Consider the following 20,642-nt stretch of genomic DNA (forward strand, 5'->3'; position numbering starts at 1 on the left):
CCAAGAACAACAAATTATCCACACCTTACAATGCAAAACCCTACAAAGTGACCAAGGTTAAGGGCTCTGAAGTTACAGCTACAAGGGATGGACACTCAATTATCAGGAATGCCTCATTCTTCAAGAAAATCCGACATGGACTTGAAGATGCCCCACCTGGACGGCATGTCAACCCCACCTTAACAGACAAGCCCAGATACCCAGTCAGATCAAACAGATGCGTACCTATGCATCTGTCTGATTACATCAGATCTAAGACTTGAATATCTGAGTGACCAGTTAAAGGTTACACTGCGTGTAACATGTTTGTTGTTCTAGTGATAGTGTTTAGTCAGAGATCTGCACAGATGCAGTGCTGTTTAATTGATGTTTAGGTGTGGAGAAACTCAAGTAATAAGAACGTTCAGTAATTTTATTAGGTGTCGTTGTCATAGGTTCAGATTAATAATTCACCTCGCTGAGTACCCAAGTTTGTTAAAAAAAAAAAAGGTGATTGTGATGTTTACAGAAATTTTATTTTGAAAGGTCGAATGTAAGGCGGAAGGATGATATAAAAGAGGAGACAACAAAAAAACGGTAGATGAACAAGTTAGCGCTACAGACTGTGTTGCCGCTGCAAGCCTGAGAATTAAAGAATGGAACTGAGAAATACTGAAGGTGTCATCATTAATGTTTGAGGCATGCAAACATTACAATAATGATGTGCTATGTGGTGGCTAGCTACACAGCAATGGTTAGCATAATGCGATGGAGGATGAACACCTGCTTTTTTCCACTCCATAAAAGTTAACGTGAGGATTCCCGATGGTTACGGACAAATGCAATTGCATGGCAGGATAAACGGACCAAATTTCAGTCAGGAGAACAACTGAGATAATCCATCCACAATATGAGGTTAGTCATTAAAATACTGCTGCATGGACTGGGCTGTAGTTACACCGTAAGGTTTTAAAAACTGAGCTTTAAAACATTACACTGATAAATAGTGGTAATAAAAACCAAGAGAGGCCGACAGTGGTCACTGACTTTTTTAGGGGCTTGTTCAGATTAAATAGAACAAGATTAAAAGCATTAAAACATGTTAAAAACACAACAGCCTTAATAAAAGTAGAGTAGGAAGCAGGGTTCATCAAGTCATCACTTCACAACCAGATAAGCTCCACAGTACAGGACAATAGTCAAAAACTACACTTCTGTTAAAGCCACTAGCTTGATGTTCCAGGTTTCAGCCTGTCTTTACCAACTCACCATGCGCCAACATGAAGGATAACTGCTGTGAGGAGACATATTTTAACCCACACAGTCTGAACCTGGTAGTTGAAACTAAACCTGTAGGTGAAAGGAGCAGAAAAAAATGTGTGATAAGTTTGGGCTAAAGACAAAGTTGAAACACTACAAGTGCAGTGTGAGTCTGGCTTAATCCTACAAACTCTCCTGGACTTCGAAAGCTTCCCCCCTCCTCCGTTCCCTTACAGCTGCCACCTCATTCTTTGTGTAAAACAAAGGCTGTTAAAACTTTTGTCCTTGTTGGTTCTGTGTTTGGGTCTGTTTAGAACTACCGCCCGAGTCAGCCCTGACAGACGCTAGCTCGTAGTGAAGAAACTCACCTGACAAATGGACACACACACTGGTGTTTCCTGCAGTTTGGTACTGATCAATTGGATACAAACTGTGTCTTTGTGCTTGATGTTAGCACTGAGCTTTTCATGTGCTAACATCAAGCAACCATTTGGTTAAAAACATAAAAATCCATAATGTTTTCAATGCAACGAGCTACAGCTCTTTCATACACACACACAAAGCTGGAAACCTGTGACTGTACTTTATTAGGGTTACATTACAACGTGCATCAATGCGATGGCAGCACATTCAGAAAGGTAACATCTGCAAAGCATCAAAACACAAAAATACAGAAAGCTGAAACAGGAAAACACAAATTTAACATTATTAAACTAGAACTCTGATAATTAAACATCTTTACACAGAAAATTTCACACAGTTCATTTGTTTTAAATGACAGCTGAGCACATAACTGTCTTCTTTCCATTTCAGGCACAATACAGAAAGCTTTCATCATTCAGGTTTCATCAGTGATGCGCCACCATTTCTTTTTGCTTTAATTTTCTTTTAGTCACATAAATCTCACATTGACACGTTTACATAGGTCACCTTCTCTTTTTGAGCTACTCTTCTATTTTTTCTTGGAAGGAGAACAGAACCTGTGATCCTTTGAACCCAACTAATTAAAGTCTTTAATATTATAATTGTGTGCTCGTCCCCTTAGACCAACATGAACCGTGTCCTTATCTCCCCTCGCACCACTTTGACACAAACGGCAATATAAAGCAAATTTTACCGACAACCACTGGTTACTAATTCTTCCTATGTGGCTCTGATTGGACGAGCAGGTTAACAGGCCCGGCGGTCCTGTTTTTTGTCTTATTTGTTCAAGGAATTTTGGCCCCAGTTTCATTCCACAAAGGCTTCCCCGTATATATTAGAGACAGCCCCCACAGGGCCTAATTGATTTAAAATCCCCTCTCATTTTCCAACACTGAAAATTAATGATGAGTAATAATAATACCCTCCATACCGGATAAATTTGATCGACTGGTTAAATTGCAGTGTGTAATACTGCTGTAGTTACTGTCTGTACATATTGTTAACACAGTACAGTCTCATGTTAAAAACTAAATTTCAACTAGTTTTATTCCTGGAACCAGTCAGAACAGATGAAACTTTGTGGTTTTAGTCTTGTTGTATTTTCAGGGATTCTTTGCTTCAGTTTTTATTAGTTATGTCTGTTCCGCCACCACACAAGCAGGGGGCCGGTTACTGAGCACCAGTCAGGAAAAAACATTTATTCCCAAGCTGTTGCTGGCACTCGCTGTGAAATTAATGGCTAAGTTCTCAGTGTCAAAACTACACTGGTTTTAGTTTTTCCCTCACTGGTTGCCGAGCAGTTGCTGGAGGATGCTCGGTGCTGCTGCTGTTGCACTATGAACCTCTTTGCAGTTGCTTTGCTTGCAAACAGAGTGCTAGTGTCACCCATGGTTTGGATGGAAGATTCTGACTGGTTGGCATCTTTCATGCAAACTACAGGAAACTGCAGCAATCTACTACTGATGATTTGGTTAAAAAAGAGGAACATTTTTCTTGACACTAACATGCATGTCTTTGGACTGTGGGAAGAACCCACAGAGACCCACAGAGGGGTGAACATGAAACCTCCACACAGCAAGAACCCAACCAGCTGGTGCATTCAAACCTAGCACCTTCTACTATATTTTATTTTGATTTATACAACAGTTCAGTGAAAAGAGAAAGGTCCACGATCGTACTTTCTTTGATTGTGAAATGTAAATTAAATTTTTTACAGCGTGGTCAGAATTTGTCTAGAACAGCAAGTCACTGTAATCTCTAACAAACACTCGGGAGGAAACATTCATTTTGTTGGCCTTTTGAGAGGCGGTGACTTCATTATTTTGCTGCTCCTGTGAGCATTTGTAGCAGCAGGATCGGTCACTGTGAAAACACTGCAGTGAAAGCTAATATTCAAGGTACTGCTAGTAATTAAGAACGTGTCAGTGGGAGCAACAGAGACTCACTGGTGTGTTTTTAAAAGACAATAATGGAGCTGTTTGGCACAGAGGGGTGAAGATAAGGCTTTGGAAACAAAGAAAACCGCCCCCATCTCTGAAATTTGAACGGTATCTGCAGCTTTATGAAACTGGTCTAATAATGGGCGTGTTTCTCTCTGTCTAATTGCTCAACTTGATTACATATAATCATCTTCTTTCCCCACTCATCAATGTCTTTACTCTGCAGCTGGGAACCCAACTGGCCACACTCAACCACCTTTCGGCTAGACATTTTTTTCAGCTCACAAAGAAGCTTCAATGATGTATATCTATATGCATATTACTCAGAAATATATAACCCATAAAATAACAGCATGTCATCATCAGGCTAAAGTCATTCTTTACTTCGTCATGTTTGCTCTTCAAGGATTCTAATTCCACGTGTAAATAAATAGATAGAATAATGATCATAAATAAATAAAAAATAATAAAATCACTTTCTATAAATTTATAAGATGAAGATATCACACACATCGTAGTTTAAAAACATTTTAAGTCATGCAACTTATAATAAAAAATGTATTATTGTGGGGTCTACCTTACAATTTAAAGGGCCTTGAGGTGAGTGTTGTTGTGATTTGGCGCTGGATTGAATGTATTGAATTAAACTGAATTAAAGGCACACAGACAGCCGCCAACATCATCTTTTGCCTTCTTGTTTGTTTTGTGTGTTATTTAATGATCTCTGCTGCATTATTTTGTATCTAAGGTTGTATTACAGCTTTAGTTAGCTACGGTATGAGTCAGTCTGCATTATCTGTACTCTGTGCAGTGTTTATGACCTTTTTATTGTGTTTTAGATAACCATTTGGAGATGTGGCTGAGGACAGAAGATTAAAATTTGCCTATAGGGCAAACTGTGGCTCATGCACTGCTACTTTCCTCTGGATCGATGAACACAGTGCTTGTTAAATAAATGAAATGATGAAGAGGGAGATTTCTTGGACCTAAATGTTCTCACCCAGATATTCTCTGTCAGAACTGTTTTAAAATCATCTCATTATCAGCTGCACGGAGGTAATATACGAGCATGCAGCACCTTGTTTCCAGCTCTCTCCTATGAGAGATAATGTGAATATGCATTCAGCACCGCATGAGTTTTCAATTACATTCAGGCCATATATTTGATGGCCTGAGCAGCCTCATCCACAATGTGATCTCAAGTGTGACCAAAAATGAAAGAAATAAGCAAAGCAGTTTTTACTGCTTTAAGTTAGTATAGTGAAGCATGATGGGATGGAGGGCGACTCACCCCTTCATCCATGTTAATTCCACCCAGGCTGCACAGCTCCTGCTCCCTGCAGACTGAGCGACATCCAAGTTCTCCTTTTCTTTAAAGACTAAAAACTTGAGTACTATGATGCGCACAAGTCATTTTGTTTCTTAGTTTTAATGTAGACAAATTGTCAAGTGTGGTGCTGTAACAGGATGCCACTAGTACAACAAGTCAGCTTAACTGGATTTCTGTCCCTGTAAGATATTCCATGATCAGCTGGAAGTGGTATCACTTCAGCATTAACATCAGCACAGAAACTGTGAGCTGGGTGCTTCATAGTGGGTTTCCATGGTAACGTCTAGGTGGCCCAGTGTTTTTATCCATGAAGTACATGTTGAAAAAAATAGAATTCTCAGTGACGCTTTAATCATATCATTCATCCTTGGCGTTTTCCTGCTACAGATCATTACTCATTAGCTGAAATAAACATCAATACACCCAAGTTAACCCAAGTTGCCCACAGCATCATCGTGTTTCTGTTGCATTGACCAGAATGATCCTTTGCAGATGTTTATCGTATTTTTTTAGCAAACTGAGGAGAAAAACGAAGCTGAAAACTGGACTTCCTCCACTTCATACTGGTCCAACAGTGATTCAGGCCCATTTCAAATCACCGATTCAAAGTGGCTTAAAAAATCCTCATGTTGATGCTTCAACAAACCATTTCTGCTGCTATTTTCATCTTTTAAAGACAGTTACTATTAACATACAAAATAATAATATAATGACAGAGTACACCTGGGCAAACTGCCGTCTCACATTCATGCTCGATTTCTGCCATATTTAAGTCTAAACCACATGATCAGCCTACAGTGCTGGGAAAAAGTATGTACCCCCTTTCTGATTTCTTAGTTTTTGCATATGTATCACCTTTCAGATGATGATATATCCTGCAGTTCAGTTTCACCAACCACACCCAGGCCTGATTTCTGTCTGTCAGGGGTTGTGTGTGGAAGCGTGGAAGAGATGACCCAAATGCAGAACTCACAGTGAAGAAATGATGAGGATTTATTGGACCGGGTGAATGAACAAAGCAGGAACAGCAGAACTGACTAGCTGACTGAAAGACTGAGTGGCTGGCTGAATAACTGAGCGCTAACAGGAACGACAACATAACATCAATGACACGACAAGGGCTGAAGGGAAGAGAGGGCTTAAATACATGATTAACAATGACAACGATTGGAGACAGGTGAGTGAACAGCTGAACCTAATGAACTAATGATATATGGGAAGAGGACTGAACATAATGCACACAGACCAAGGCTAACACAATAAAACAGGAAGTGGAACAGGCAGTAGATAAACAGTGAACGTGAACTGAAAATACTGGGTCAACGACCCAGCAACCCTGACACTGTCAGACCCACTGAATCAAGAAATCAACTAAAACAGAACCTGTCTGACAAAGTGAAGCCGGCTAGAAGATCTCAGAAAGCACCACATCATGTTACGATCTAAAGAGACATCTGATAAACAAAGTCAATAGCATCTATCAGTCTGGAAAGGTGTACAAAGACTTTATCCACAAATGGTGAATTCAGAGAACAGTGCTGAACCTTCCTAGGAGTGACCAGAGTGCCAAAATTACATCTGGCCCCTTCTTCAGAACTGAAGCAGCTTCTCGGATGAGAGATGAAACGTCCTCAAGAAACTTAAAGAGGTCCAAGACTTAAAGAGGTATCTTTCCAGGCTCCTTAGACCAGCCTACCAAAATTACTCCAAGAACGCATGGACAACTCATCCAGGAGGTCACAGAAGACCCAGAACAACATCTAAAGACCTGCAGACTCAATTAAGGTCAGATTCAACAGTAAGAAAAAGACGGGGCAAAAATGGCCTCCGTGGGAGAAAAACCACTGCTGACCAAAAAGATCACAAAGACATTTGCCACCAAACATCTGGATGATCCCCGAGACTTCTGGGATTTTTATTCTGTAGACTGACGAGACAAAAGCTGAAATTTCTGAAAGGTTTGAGTCCCGTTACATCTACATCAAACTAACAGCGTTTCATACAGAGAACATCACAGCAGGAGTCAGACACTGTGGTGGTAGTGTGATGGCTTCTCTGATGCTTCAGGATGACTTGATGTGACTGATGGAACCATGAATTCTGCTCCATACCAGAAAATACTGAAGGAGAATTTCCTCAAGCAGTCAGGTTATGCAGCAGGATAATGATCAATAAACAAAGATTTTGGGGTGGCCAAGTCAAAGTCTGGACTTACACCACAAAGAGAGTGGTCCAAAATTCCTCCACAGTGATGTGAAATACCCGTTACCAGTTACTTTTTTATACAGGGCAGGTAGGCTTGGATGACTTTATATTTACTCAGGTTATCTATATGAATTTATTTGATGATTTGAAGCATGTAAATGTGACAAATATGCAGGAGGGTTGTCTTGGGCCGGCAGTCCTCACACGGTGACCTGCCTTGGTTATGTATTGCACTGTTGTCCCTCGTTATCCCTTTTACTGGGGGGGGGGGGTGCATGTGTGTGTGTGTACGTGTGTGTGTGTGGCGATGTCCTGGTTTTCCTGGGAAACAGGTCTAGAGAGTGTGTCCCACCGGGACATGCAGCGGATCAGCCTCGTCTGTGGGAGTGGCTGACCTTGCGTCGATGCCGGATCGTTGCAAGAATTCCCGTTAGTTTCTAAGCAAGACAGTCAGTAAGTGTGAGTTTGCTGCCGTTGTGAATGTACTAATGGCTGCGTCTGTGATTTCCCAACGAGAGGGAAACACGGAGCACGGACACTGGGAGAAGACACGGCATAGAAGTCGGGGACACACGGGGATCTATCATTGCGTTAATATTTACCTCACTGTAAATAAATGCACTGTGTTCATTACAGAGAGTCCTGCATTTGGGTCCTACTTTCCCTGCAACCCCACACAGTTGATGTTTAGACGCATCCACACACACAGGTGGTGTCGGTTGGTGCGGGTATTCATAGTTACTGTCTGAGCAGATAGCATACTTTTTTCTTTGTTTTTTTCAAAGAGCTTTGGGTATTTGGTAGAGATAAACAAAAAGTCTCAAGATGACACTAGAAATCATGACCTGAGAACCTAGAAACAGCCACTGCTTTCCTTTTCTGTAGTCTCCTGTCAGAAACTGGATAGTTTTAAAGAGACAGACAGACGTCCTATAAACAGAAGAATGATTAGAGAAAGTGAAGTCTTGCAGAGACAAACAGAGCAAAGTCAAAAAGGTGAAACAGAGAAGGAAGGATTTCAGATTTCAGGACCGGAACAGCTCTTTCTCATTACTTTTGTCATGGACACAGTTTGATAGATTGCTATGATTGGATGTGGTGGGGGAACTGCTGTTATCACACAGTGCTTAAATAATGCTTAAATAATCCGATTAAATAGTTGTTAAGGCCTGGTCCATTTTAATAACATTCAATCAGTCTCAAATTCTGGTTTCAGTTTGTGGAAACTCTGACAGAGTGTAGCTGATCCTTTTATAAAGTTAGAAATATACAAGCTCGTCCAACAGATTACGTTTCTGAACAGAAACCCAGGGTGGGCAGCTAGCTGGGAAACACTCCTTCAAATGCTCCTTTCAGGTCAAGTTTGAGGTGCTCTGCAGTTTGCAGGCACAGAACAGGCTGACAGCTTTCCTCACAGTCAGCAATTCAACAAAGCAGGCGTGATACATGAACCCAGATTAACTGCTCGATTCCTTTCAGTGGTTCTTTATATCTGAGAAAAAACACATATTGTGGAGAGATCTTGGCACTGGAACATAAACTGATTGGACAATTAATATTTGGTTTAATGAGCCGAGACGTGGAATTAGAGCTGCAACAAGCGGTTTGACTATCTGAGTCCCTTTTCAGGCAAGAACACCAATCATCAACCTTTAGTTCTCAGATCTGACAATCTGCAGCTAGATTTCAGGGGGAAAAAACAAGCTTTCCAAAGCTCAGAGAAAAAGTGGAACTTAATTTTTAACATGGATATGAGTCACTTTTTTTAAACTTTAAGAAACAGACAGAAGCCTTGCTGTATGTAGCCTTCTGCGAGCGTTCTTCTAATTCTTTGTAGATTGAAATTCTTTAAAAAGTTTTGAGCTACACTAAAAACTAAAATGTTCCTCTTTCTTCCATGCCCAGATGTTTTGGCATGACTGTCATCACACCAGCCTCCTTAAAAGACAAAACGGTCATTTTTACCCCTGGCGGCAATGACAGCGTACAGAGTGACAGGATGAACATGATAGCGGCTCAGAGATGCTGCTCATTCCACTAAACCGACAAAAGACTCAAGCAGATGCAACTGAAGTGTGTATCCATCTGCACTGTTGCCCTTTAATGGTGACGTAAAACACACACACATACACAGACTACTATATTTTCACTAGTTAAGGGTTTCGAGCCATGCCTGGTTTATCACTGGCCTGATTGAATCCATAAAAGTTCTGATGAAGGTTATTCTGTGAAACTGAGCCATGGTCAAACTATAAGGTTCAACAGATGTGAACCTTATAGCCCGTTGACAGCTGCCTGCACGCTGTAATTTCAGCTTCTTACATTTGATTGTCGACCAGCAGCCAGGCTGCCCTGTAACCTGTCCTCTCTCCACTTTAAATAAGCCTTTAAAAAACATTTATTTCTACTAAAATATGGCAATGATGCTGCAGATTGGTGTGTGAGTGTGTGCCTGTGCAGAAGCATTTATTCTGTGACTGACATTCGAACAGGACTTTCCAACACAGGAAGGTGAAGCATGCACAACATCAAAGAAAACACACTCAGTTTAAAAGAGAAGAAAACTGACACCAAAACACGGTCAACAGGACGTCACAGCATCTCTTTGAAAATATGGCACAGATACTCCATCAGCTGTTGACGCTAAGGCAGAAGCACAAAGCTCTGTTAGGTTTTGCATTCACCAGGAAAGGCTTATTATCAAAATCTGATTCTGCGGTGACTTCAGTTACAGGTGAGCAAGATATTGTCGGGTGATGATGGTAATCTTGTTCCGTGGATGGGTGAGGAGCTGCTCCTGATTGTTAACAGTCGGTAACAGGATTCATTGAGGAGATCAAAAATGAGCATGAGTGTCACAGCTCTGTCCTCAAGAGCATAAGCCTGTGTAATTCTGTATTTCACAGGTCCATAAAAATTTGTGATGCAATTAGTTAGTAATTATGGAAGGAAAAGGGAGTTCAAACTAGTCGCTCTTACTTCATAACCCGAGGAGTCTTCATGAAGTGCACAGCAGGGCAATGCTTTGCATTTATCTACAAGCAGGCTAACAATTAATTCACCAAATAATATATGTTTGGAAGCAAAGCACTTCCTATAATTTAGCTCTTATTAATGTTCCAGAACACCCTGAATCCACGTTTAAAGCCCTCTTGTTTCTACGTGGCTTTAACAGCTTCTTAAATTGGAATCAATCTGCTTTTCCCTTTTTTCACTTACATCTCCGGTTCCATTGTCAAATACTCTCGTGAGCCAAAGCTCCAAATATTGATGTCAGTGAAATTTGTAATACCTCTGGAGGTCACCTGTGATCATAATCCACTTTAAATCTGCAATCTAAGATTGCACTGCAAAGTATGCATCACATTTGAGCCAATAATAAAGTCCAGTATTGGGCTGAAGTGTGTCGGGTCGGTAGTTCAGTAAAAATCTGTTTTTTCTTCTGCTTCTCTCAGAGCTGTGGAGGCCGATATAAATGAAAGCCTGGAATCGTGCCACTACACTCGGCAAGTAAAACCACTCACAGAAAAAGACATTTCAAACCTATCAGGAGAGCAAAAGTCTCTTAAAGCTCGAAGGATAATGAGACGGATGACATGAAAAGCAGGAGGAACAGTTTGCTGCCTTTCAAAAGACTCTGCAGTTTATTGGCAGCCAAACAACAGCAACATTAAAGTCTGCAGTTCAAAAACAGAAACATCAGGGAATCTGAGTAAAACAGAGACTCTGCTGATGTGAGCAGACGGGTTCAGGTTCCCCTTTTAACACCAAAACTATGGCAACAGCAGCATTCATTTTAAAATGAAAAGCAAGAGCTGCTGTTTGTTGGCTGTGAGGGGAATTTCTCCTGTACAAATATACATTAAAGTAAATCAGCGATCTCACATCGCTTCCAACAAGATCATTTTCTTCTCATGAGTAAATCAAGAGCTGCAGCTTAAGCTATGTGCCTGTCAGTCATTTTCAATCAGACCCAAGATGTTTCCTCAGTTTGGCCAGCAACTCAATTTGAAGCAAGAGAAAGTGACCCGCAGCTTTCCAGCAGAGGATTATGGATCACACTCTGTGCTCGAGCTTCTCAGGTTGGCGATGCTACCGCCTGCAGAAATAGGCCACACTGGGTACTTTCCTAACACCCAGCAGCACTTTGAGATTTGCTCCATGAAAACACAAGCAGGACCTTGGTGAGGACAAATGCCCGCTGGCCTCCAACTCAAACCGCCTGTGTTATTGTTCAAGGACCAGAGGGCTAACGAGAGCAGCCCTGCCAGACCCTGTTCTCATCAGAGGTCCTTATGAGTTCAACACACACAGCAAGTTAAAGAGTTTAAGGCTGCTTCCAGTAATGTGACATCCAGAAAAACTAAAGCTGGCACCAGAGAAGCACTTTTCACAAAAAATGTTTTAAGACTGTTAGCTGTTAAAACCTGGTGGATACAGCAAGCAACAGAGCCACAAAACAAAGAGCTACCAAACAGATTCAGGTTCAAGTGCGTTCATCTCCAAAGTGGTTTTAGGAAGAGTTCGGATAAAGACAGGCCACACCCCATCACTGAGTAGCCTCCGAGCATTCTCCGAGACCTTGGATAACATGTGAACATTTTTCCTCTGAGAGTTCTGAAACCTTTATCTGAGTGCAGCAGACAAACGAGCCCACTCAGTGAAATCAACACACAAAAATGGCTTTTTAGATGAGTCCATTGACGGTGAGCCTCCCGGCAGCAAAGCACAGAGAAAACGAGCAATAGCTGCAGATATGCTAACGTTGCAGCCATGCTGTCGGCTTTAAAGTCTGTGAGGCTTTTCTCACAAATTTGATTCCATCCATCTTTATTTTTTATGCAGTTACTGTTAATAAATCTGGAGAATCATCCTGGAAAAAAGTGTTCTTAGTTTTTATACTGTCCATCTTGTATTTCTAAGAGGCACTTTCTGTTTGGTTGCCAAGGTAAGGATGTAGACGATAACTCTGATGGGAAAGGAGCGACCGTTGCAGCCATTCAACTTGTACAAGACTCGTGTCCGCTGTCCTTCCCTCCACCATCCATCGCTGCTCCGCAACAGAAAACCTCTCCTACGATAGTCCAACATTTCACACTCGGGAGGAGGTGAAGCTGAAAATGTCAGACTCTTAGCGTCCTGCTTCACAGAGCCACTTCCTGTCTGTTGGGGTTTCCATTGGCTGCCGGAGCGAGGGCAGCAGTGGGCGTGTTCTTCTTGATGGAGGTGAGGCGGATGTGGGAGGTGCTATGCAGATAGCTGGCTTGGCGCTCAGGGCGAGGACCTCGACCACATCGCAGCTGACTAAGGAGGAAGAAGAAAGCAAAACTCAGTGCAGATGTTAGTGGCGGGATTCCTGTTTACCAGATATTTTTATTGTTAGGAGTTTGCATGAATGTGGGTTGAGGCGTAAACCTCTGAGTGGTCAGTAAGCCTCTGTATCCCGATATAAACACCAGCCCTTTTACCATTTCACAGATGAGGAGAGGTTTGTGGGGAACATGCAGTGTGTCTGCTGAAGCTGAAAGCATGTGAGATTAGCGTGTTAAAGTTTTACAGGATCGTAGTTTCGTAGCTGAAAGGGCAAAAAGAAATCAGGTCTGGTTTCCATTTATTAGACTCATGTCACTGAATTCTGTTTTCATAAGCTGACATTTCAAACTTATCACTTCTTTGTTCCACTACAAAGAGTTTTGTGCTTTTGCTTTATTATCTCTGAAAGGTCTTATTAGCTCTGTGATAGAGAAGATGATTGTAGCCCTGGGACTACAGAGTTTTACTCAGTAACTGTCTTGGCAAAAGAACTCACAGCAATGGTTGCACATCTATCTTTTTCCATGTTTCAACAAATTTTTAACATTTAAACCTGCTGTGGAGGAGAGGATTGCTAGCTCTCTTCTGCCTTTCCCTGACTCATTGCTGGTCGTCGTTGTGTCACTGCCATCAGCCTAAATATCTGGAACCGTGCGCACACGATCCTGCCTGCTCGATACCACTACTGGTGGTCAAAAATACAACAGTGTAATTTAATCTGTCTGCAGCATGTGAGAACATTCACTGTGTTTAAGTTCTTCTTTCAGACTTTAGCACAAATGTAGATCTGCATCTAGAGTCAGACGTACAAAAGAACAACAACAACAACAAAAAACTCAGCATGGGAGTAAAGACTGGACTATGTATGCACAGAGGGTTGATGGGGGAGCAAAAGAAAACAATTCAAAGACAGAGATGAAACAACCCAAAAGATAACCACCAACATAAAAGAAATGCAGTGAAGGCATTAAACTCAATAAACTCCAGGCAGAAACCAGAAAACACAGAAACTCTTCACTCGAGTAGAAATAAAGCAAAACACAAAAACTAGAAGCTCTAGGATAATAATGAGGAGTAATCAAAACAGGAATGCACTCTGACTTTTCTGTAACAGAAGAACCTTCACAGAACTCACACAGGAAACTAAGAATTCAAATCTCCTTAAATACATCAAACCCAAGGACCACAGGACTGCTGTCGGCTGTTCCTGCTTTAAGTCATAGCTCTGCAGTTTGGTTGTCTGCAGTTTTACTTCCTCTACTTCTCTTTTGTAGAGATTCTCATTCAACAGTAGCTGATGAAGAATTTAGTTCTATGCTGATTTTTTTAGCCAATAATTAATCACTGATTACAGCCTATATGGAAAATCTGCATCACGTCAGCCACAGATGAATGCCTCTTTCCAAAGAACTATTAAAAACTAAAAAGCATGCATGTGCTGGAGATATTTTTCTTCCAAAAGTCATAATCCTCAGAAACAGGCACACATGTTAATTGGCTCTCTGGGTGCAAAAGGCGAAGAAACATTTCTGTACTTGAAGTAAATCATCACACATGGACAAATTAAATTGTTCACCTGTTACATTCTTCAAAACAGGCAAATAGCTATAATTGCATCCCAAAGGCACATTTTACTTTTCCTGCGGCGTCTCTGCTGCTTCTGAGGTGTCACGACCTGCTGCAAATCTGAGCTGAATGAGAGAAAAGCCCGTCCCCGGGTCACGGTTTCCTGCTTTTTGGGAAGGCTGTGCCATGGTTACGGTGAAGAGTTTAAATTTGGGTTTCCATCGTGCGGAGGCAGAAACATGATGAGTTTCAGGAGGTTTATTGGGTACTCAGGAGGAGTTTTAGAAAATGGCGAGGCTATGATTATTTTTCAGCAAGTTATAAGAATCCATTCAGACTGAAGAATGAAATACTCGCTGTGTGGTTTTTATCTGAATGCTCAGTCTTGTATAAATGTTCGTCCTCTAGAAAGTTTTGATTAGTCTGTGACTGCAGCTTCATGCGGTGTAAACACTCGGAGCACAAAACAACACAAACACGCTGCCAATGGCGTGCAGCGCAGACGAAGCGCGGCCTCGACATGCAAAGACATTTCCATCCGTATCCTTCCACCGTCTGTAAATCAGCTACATTCACATTTTATTGATGCAATCAGTAAAGTAGTAAAGACTCACTGGAGCATTCAGCCTCTGCTTGTTTTCCACCTTTTTATGGTGACAGCAGTTAATGTGAGCAGTAATAGAGTTAGCTGTAGCAGCGTCCAGTAAATCAGCATGCCGTGAACATTTCTACCTATAGTGAAGACAAACAGCAGCATTCATACATTCAATCTAATTTCTTCTTCAGTAGTCGACGTAAAATAAACATGACCACGTAATTAAGCGTGTTTTATATCACAGAACAGCCGAGACGAGCTCTGAAGCTCCTGCATTCGCTGGCTGACATCAAGCATCTGCCTCTGCTTGATGATTTTGATTTTTGAAGCTGATATTTGTAACTTTAACTCTGAATAACACACAATTCTGGCACCAGTGAATTTTAAATAAATGTAGAGCACTGACAGGCTGTTTGGGAAAATTACTGACATATTTCTGAATGACTGACGGACATCTTCAGTGGGAGCAGCTGAACCTGCAGCTGAGAGCAGAGTGAGATGTTAGTCTTTTATAGACACTGAAAAAATTAATTCAAGGGAAATGTATTCAAATGTAGCTTTTTCCATATGTTTATTTTTATTATTATTCTTTATTATTTTTCTTTTCTGGGAGTTTTGTGTGTATCCAAATAAGTGCTGCTGAACATTTTACTAATCCAAATGCTGCAGTGCAGTTATGAATAACACTCTGCAGGAGCACACCAGTGTGCACACTTTGGAAATATTAAAGGGGGAACTTGCCCACCTTATTGTTTGTGAGATGTTTGAGAACAGTGTCATCTGTCTCTATTCTCTGGGGCAGTGCAGGGATCTGGTTAGGTAACATAACCGTCTCAGGTAAAAGCACCTCAATAACTCTGACCTGTTGAAGTGTCTGCGGAAACTCTCACTGAGCAGGTAGAGCGCAAACGGGTTGACGCAGGACGAGGAGAAGCTGAGGACCCGGGCTAGAAGAGTGATGACGAGGTGGGCCAGCGACAGATCCATCTGGTGGTAGTGGAAGGAGCGGTACATGTAGAGGACGTGGTTTGGGAACCAGCACAGGGCGAACAGGCCCACAAAAACCAGCACGATCTTAGACAGACGCTTCCTCGTCTCCATCTGGAAGAAAAGGATTTAAAGCGATGAGACATCACAAGCTGGAGGGACTGAACACAAAACAGTTTTCAGTAAACAGAGCTGAAAGATTTCCAAACTACATCTTCAAATGGAACTCACTGGATCTCACATGATCAGACCTCTCTGTGATTCATTAGAGGAAACATGAGCTGTGGAGGTGACTTGGAAAAGAAAAGGATCTGTCTGCATGTTGAACTGTCTGATTCTTATAGTTTGGCCAGGGTCACAATGAGAGCATGTGGAGGGGATACAAACTTTGACAGGGGGGCAAATGGCTCAACAAAAGCAGGAGGGGACATTCACGCTGTCTCTTATGTGCACTATGTTACACTTGCACACATCCACAACGTCCATAAACACAGATTATAAACTAAGATGCCACGAATACAAAAACCTTAAAGGTGCATTTAAAAACACAGACATGGTCCTTTATAAAGGACTTTCCCTTCATGACTTCTTAGTCTTTTCTATATTTGTCTCACTTTCTTGTTTCAGATCATTACAGACACAGTGTTCTATTGTATTTTTATCTGTATTTACTGTACAGCACTTTGGTCAGCCTTGGTTGTTTTTAAATGTGCTCTATAAATAAACTTGACTTGACTTGACAGACATGTTGGTATGAAACAAAGATGGGGTGTGTGTCTTTGTCACAGACTCTGAGTGCAGAGTGTCCTCCACACATTTCCAGATGTTTTGCAATTTTCAAGTGAGGTCTTTAAAGATTTAAAGCCAGCAGTGGTTTAATGATCTGTTTTTGGTTCCATTAGGAATGAAGGGAACTTCCCAAAGTCTGCCTTTGATGGCCCATCAGCTCCAACAGCTCCATCAGCTGCAGTGCCCTCCTCAGTAACTGCTGCAGAAACACTCAGCTACTATGATATGTTGTTACTCCAGTAACTTTTCAATGTTTAACTGTTTCCATTACAGCCTTTACTTATAGCTGTAATAGTGTGTCAGTAGAATTCAGCTGAGGGGGCACAGTGACCTTTTTCGACACTCCTGGCCCCCGGGGACGTCCCTAACGCAGAAGCTCATCACTTTCTTTGTTAAAGTGACTCCTGCCTACTCCCGCCTGTATGCAGGGCCACAGCCACACATACTCGATGCTTTGTTGGTCGTCCCTTTTAAGAACATTCAATGGTTTTGGGGGCATATGTCTGAGCACTGCTGCAAACGTATTAGAAAGGGCGTGTTGGAGTCCATCCCGGGCATGCATTTTATTTATTCTTCCTGAAATTTGTAACTTTTATACATTTTACATGGAAATTGCTTTGCAAAGAAAAACTCAGAATCAGGAACCAGGTGACAGTTAAACAAGAATGGCAGTTTCCCAAGTAAGTCACCTGCATTATTCAAGTTTTTGTTTAAACCTTTTGCTTTTATAACCTCACGCTTGGATCACTGCAACTCCCCTTTAATAGGGGTTGGCCAGGGGACTTGGTCACACCTACAACTGGTGCAAAATGCTGCGGCACGGTTTTTAACTGGTAAAAGAACATTTGAGCATATTACTTCGGATCTCCTTACACTTGCTTCCAATTTAATTTAGGATCGCTTTTAAAATCCTTTTACTGTTTTTTAAATCCTTAAATGGCGCCTGTATATTTGTCCGATGTGGTACAGTCCTATGTCCCCCCTCGTTCACTCCAGGCAGCCGAGCAGCTGTTGCTCTCACTCCCTAAATCACAGCTGAAACTTCTCTATTGTGGTCCCGAAGCTTTGGAATGATCTTCCTCTTCAAGTTAGGCAATCTACGTCAGCGGTGGTTTTTAAATCCAGGTTGAAAACTAATTTTTTATTCACTGGCTTTTGACTCACTGGGTAACTGACATTGTTATTTTATTGTTATTTATTTAGTTATTTATTGTAGTTCGTGTTCTCTTTATATTTCTGCTGTACAGCTTTGGTTGACCATGTGTTGTTTTTAGTGTGATAGTGCTATATAAATAAATTATAGTATGGTAAACTTTTGAAGGTTTAAACCTGTCTTAACCTCTAATTTCTTTCCAGGTTCTCACAAAGTTATCTGGACATTTATTTTTATTTACTTTATTTTATTGTATTAATGTTTTGTTTTAGGTTTGCTGTGACAAATGTCTTCAGTCACTGAATCATTGAATCGTCCAACCCTCTATCTGTTCACATACACACACGCACACACACACACGCACGCACGCACACACAGTATAACTTGTACGCTTATTTATATGATGTAATTCTCCAATAATACAACCTATGTTCAGAGTTCTTGTGTATCCCTGCCTGCACACATTTGTTTGGCTTGATTTTTAGTCTTTGGAGGATAAAGTCATTACTGCATGGATTGTCTCACTAATGAGTGTTTTTGCAAAACTCAGCATTGGCTAATTAGAATTTAAGAAAACCCACCATCTCCTCCCTGAACACCATAAAAAATGTTTGTCACACAAGTTGAGTACGAATATTTTGTGACAGCTGGGATGTTCATGAAAAGCTTTCCATTATTATGGTTTTGCTTTTTTTTCTGTGTCTGATGGTTCTGCCCAAAACATATTATTTGTTGGAAGTGAGCAGCATATAAATATGGAGACTGATCTGTATTTAAAGATGAAGAATAAACCTTTCTGGAGACCAAAGCAGAATAAAAGCTCTCAGGGAGGATGCTGAAGTGGATGGATGGGTCAGCGTCCGCCAATCAGACATGCTGGTTTATTTTAATAATGACTGCAATCTTCCCACAACCTCAGTCAGTTTTGTTTGTGATTGCAGATCAGAAAACAACATGCAGTTCTCACTTTAAGGCAACGTCACACCAAACAAATATTCATGTAGGCCATTTCTTCTTACAGTCTGATGCTGATTAGTTAGAAGCAGATTCTGTGAGCCAAAGTTTCTATGGTCTTCATCAGTCGCACCAAAAGGCAATAGGACTTAATAGTAATTTTTTGACTAATGAGTTGTCAGAAGTGGTGAGTCTCTCCACAGCATGTCCCATTTTTCTGTATTAAACACTTGTAACTGTATTGAATGAATCCAGAAGGCAAACAGAGTTGAAATAGTTGCCTTCATTAATGGGTTTACATTTGAAAAAGGTGTACATACATCTGAAAAATGAATACATAAGAACAAAGCAAGTAAAAAAAACCCCACAAGAGTTGACCCAAATGTCTGTTTGAACAGAGGAGGATGCCACAGTGTTGAGGGAAAGGTTTTGTAGCTAAGCTTAGTTTTCAGACAGGTACATGGAATCACGAGAAGACCCAGGGATCCAGCGTGGAGAATAGGAGTGGTTATCAATGATATAAGTGCGGGCTTTGTCTCGTAAGTTCATAAAAGAAAGAACTAAGATTTTAAAATGATACCTAGACCTGACTGGAATCCTCTTCAGACACTTGTTTGTAGCAGAGTATGTTGAAAGCATTTTGTACAGTTGGGAGGCAATTAATAGATGCATTATACAGACAACAAAATAGACCATTACAGTAGTCGATGCTGGAGGAGATGAAGCCAAGAACAAGAATGTCCAGTTCACTTTTTGAGACAACAGTCCTAAGTTTAGGAATATGTCTTAAATAGAAAAAGTAAGCGCGAGTCAGAAACTTGTTATGAGCATCAACAGTTAAAGAGTTATGTGCGCTAGCTTGAACAGTGGATGAGAAAGAGCTCCAGAATGATAATTAAAGACTCAGTCTTATTTGTGTTAAACTGCATAAAAATATTTACCGTCCAACCATTCACTGCATTAAGTCAGTTAAAAGCAGAGGCACAGTTTGACTCCCATTGGGACTTGCATATGAAAAGCAACGATGAAACGGATGGAAAACAGAATGAGTGATGGGCGGAGACTCCAAAGAATGGATTTAGGATTATAATACCAGCAGATGCATGGAGCGTACGCCATCATGAGAGGAACCTGACCTTGTCAGTCTGATGCTCAGCGATTGTTAGAGACACATGGAAAAAGGTCAATCATGTCAGTCAAATGCATTTTACACAGGTCACAGCCCAGCTCGATACAAACACGCAAAAAATGTCAGCGGCGTTTCTTCAAAGAGCTTCTCTGTGTAGGGCAGAGGTCACACCCATCAGACTTGCTGGCTTTCTGATGCTCCTTTAAACAGGAGAGCAGCACACCGACCTTCACCATTCCCTTTTTAAAATCCTCATGAGCACAAATTAAACTCCGAGTGCATTCAACCTTCTCACTGCAAACACAGAAAGAAGTAGAAAATCAGCTCTGCAGTACGATGTTTGACACAAAAGGCCACACGGAGTACTCGGTGGAGGATTTTATTCCCCCTCAGGTGCACAGAGGTTTTTTCCTTCTCTGTGCTTGCATCTCTTTGATATTTCAGTGACTCGCCATGAACGTCACAGCACTGCAGCGAGACACAGTTTGTCAGTAACAATCAGCCGGTGCAGAGTAACAAGGACCGGGGGCCATCTGTGTGTCAACTTCATTATATCCTCTGCTGATTGGCTGTCACAGGAGTCACCTAAATCCTCTCAAGACTTGTTTAACTTTTTGAAGTTTCATTTCACTCCTTTGACCAGAATGTGTTAGTTTTAAATTCTGTGTCATTTGATTTGTTAGTTTTAGTCAAAGTTGACACACAGACGCGTGTCAAAGAAATGATCAGCATCCCACACCCAGGACTTTGAGTTTCACAGCAGACAACAGGCTCATGTGAAGCTGTAGCGCACAAGTATCAATTTCATGGGGTAGAGATTTTTATTTGGGAAAATTTCATGTTTTTAAAGGATAGAGATAATAGATTTTTAAATAGATTTTAATTGTAGTAAAACCCCTTCTGCGAGCATCTGCCAGCTTGATTAGCAGCATGAAGCCAGCAGCAGCTGAGAATTCGCAGCAGGACCTCCCGACAGCATCACCTGCAACCTGCAGTCGCCACAACCAGCTGCTTCTCCT

General features: G+C 41.3%; 1 protein-coding gene across 1 annotated transcript in view; it reads right to left on the minus strand.

Annotated features, from left to right (window-relative positions):
* Positions 1-1,818: 1,818 nt before the first annotated feature.
* Positions 1,819-20,642, minus strand: part of nmbr (neuromedin B receptor) — an 85,229-nt gene continuing 66,405 nt past the window's right edge. Inside the window, exons 4-5 of the mRNA XM_086265236.1 lie at positions 15,474-15,712; positions 1,819-12,441 (exon numbers count right to left, since the gene is read on the minus strand). Coding sequence (XP_086121362.1) covers positions 12,282-12,441; positions 15,474-15,712 — 399 coding nt within the window. The 3' untranslated portion in view covers positions 1,819-12,281. The remainder of the gene's footprint in view (positions 12,442-15,473; positions 15,713-20,642) is intronic.

Source organism: Aulonocara sp. 'chitande type north' Nkhata Bay, linkage group LG15, assembly GCF_057382095.1.
Source record: "Aulonocara sp. 'chitande type north' Nkhata Bay isolate Kocher_YH1m ecotype deep benthic linkage group LG15, A_spYH_male_GT1.1, whole genome shotgun sequence".
In the NCBI taxonomy this organism is placed as follows: domain Eukaryota; kingdom Metazoa; phylum Chordata; class Actinopteri; order Cichliformes; family Cichlidae; genus Aulonocara; species Aulonocara sp. 'chitande type north' Nkhata Bay.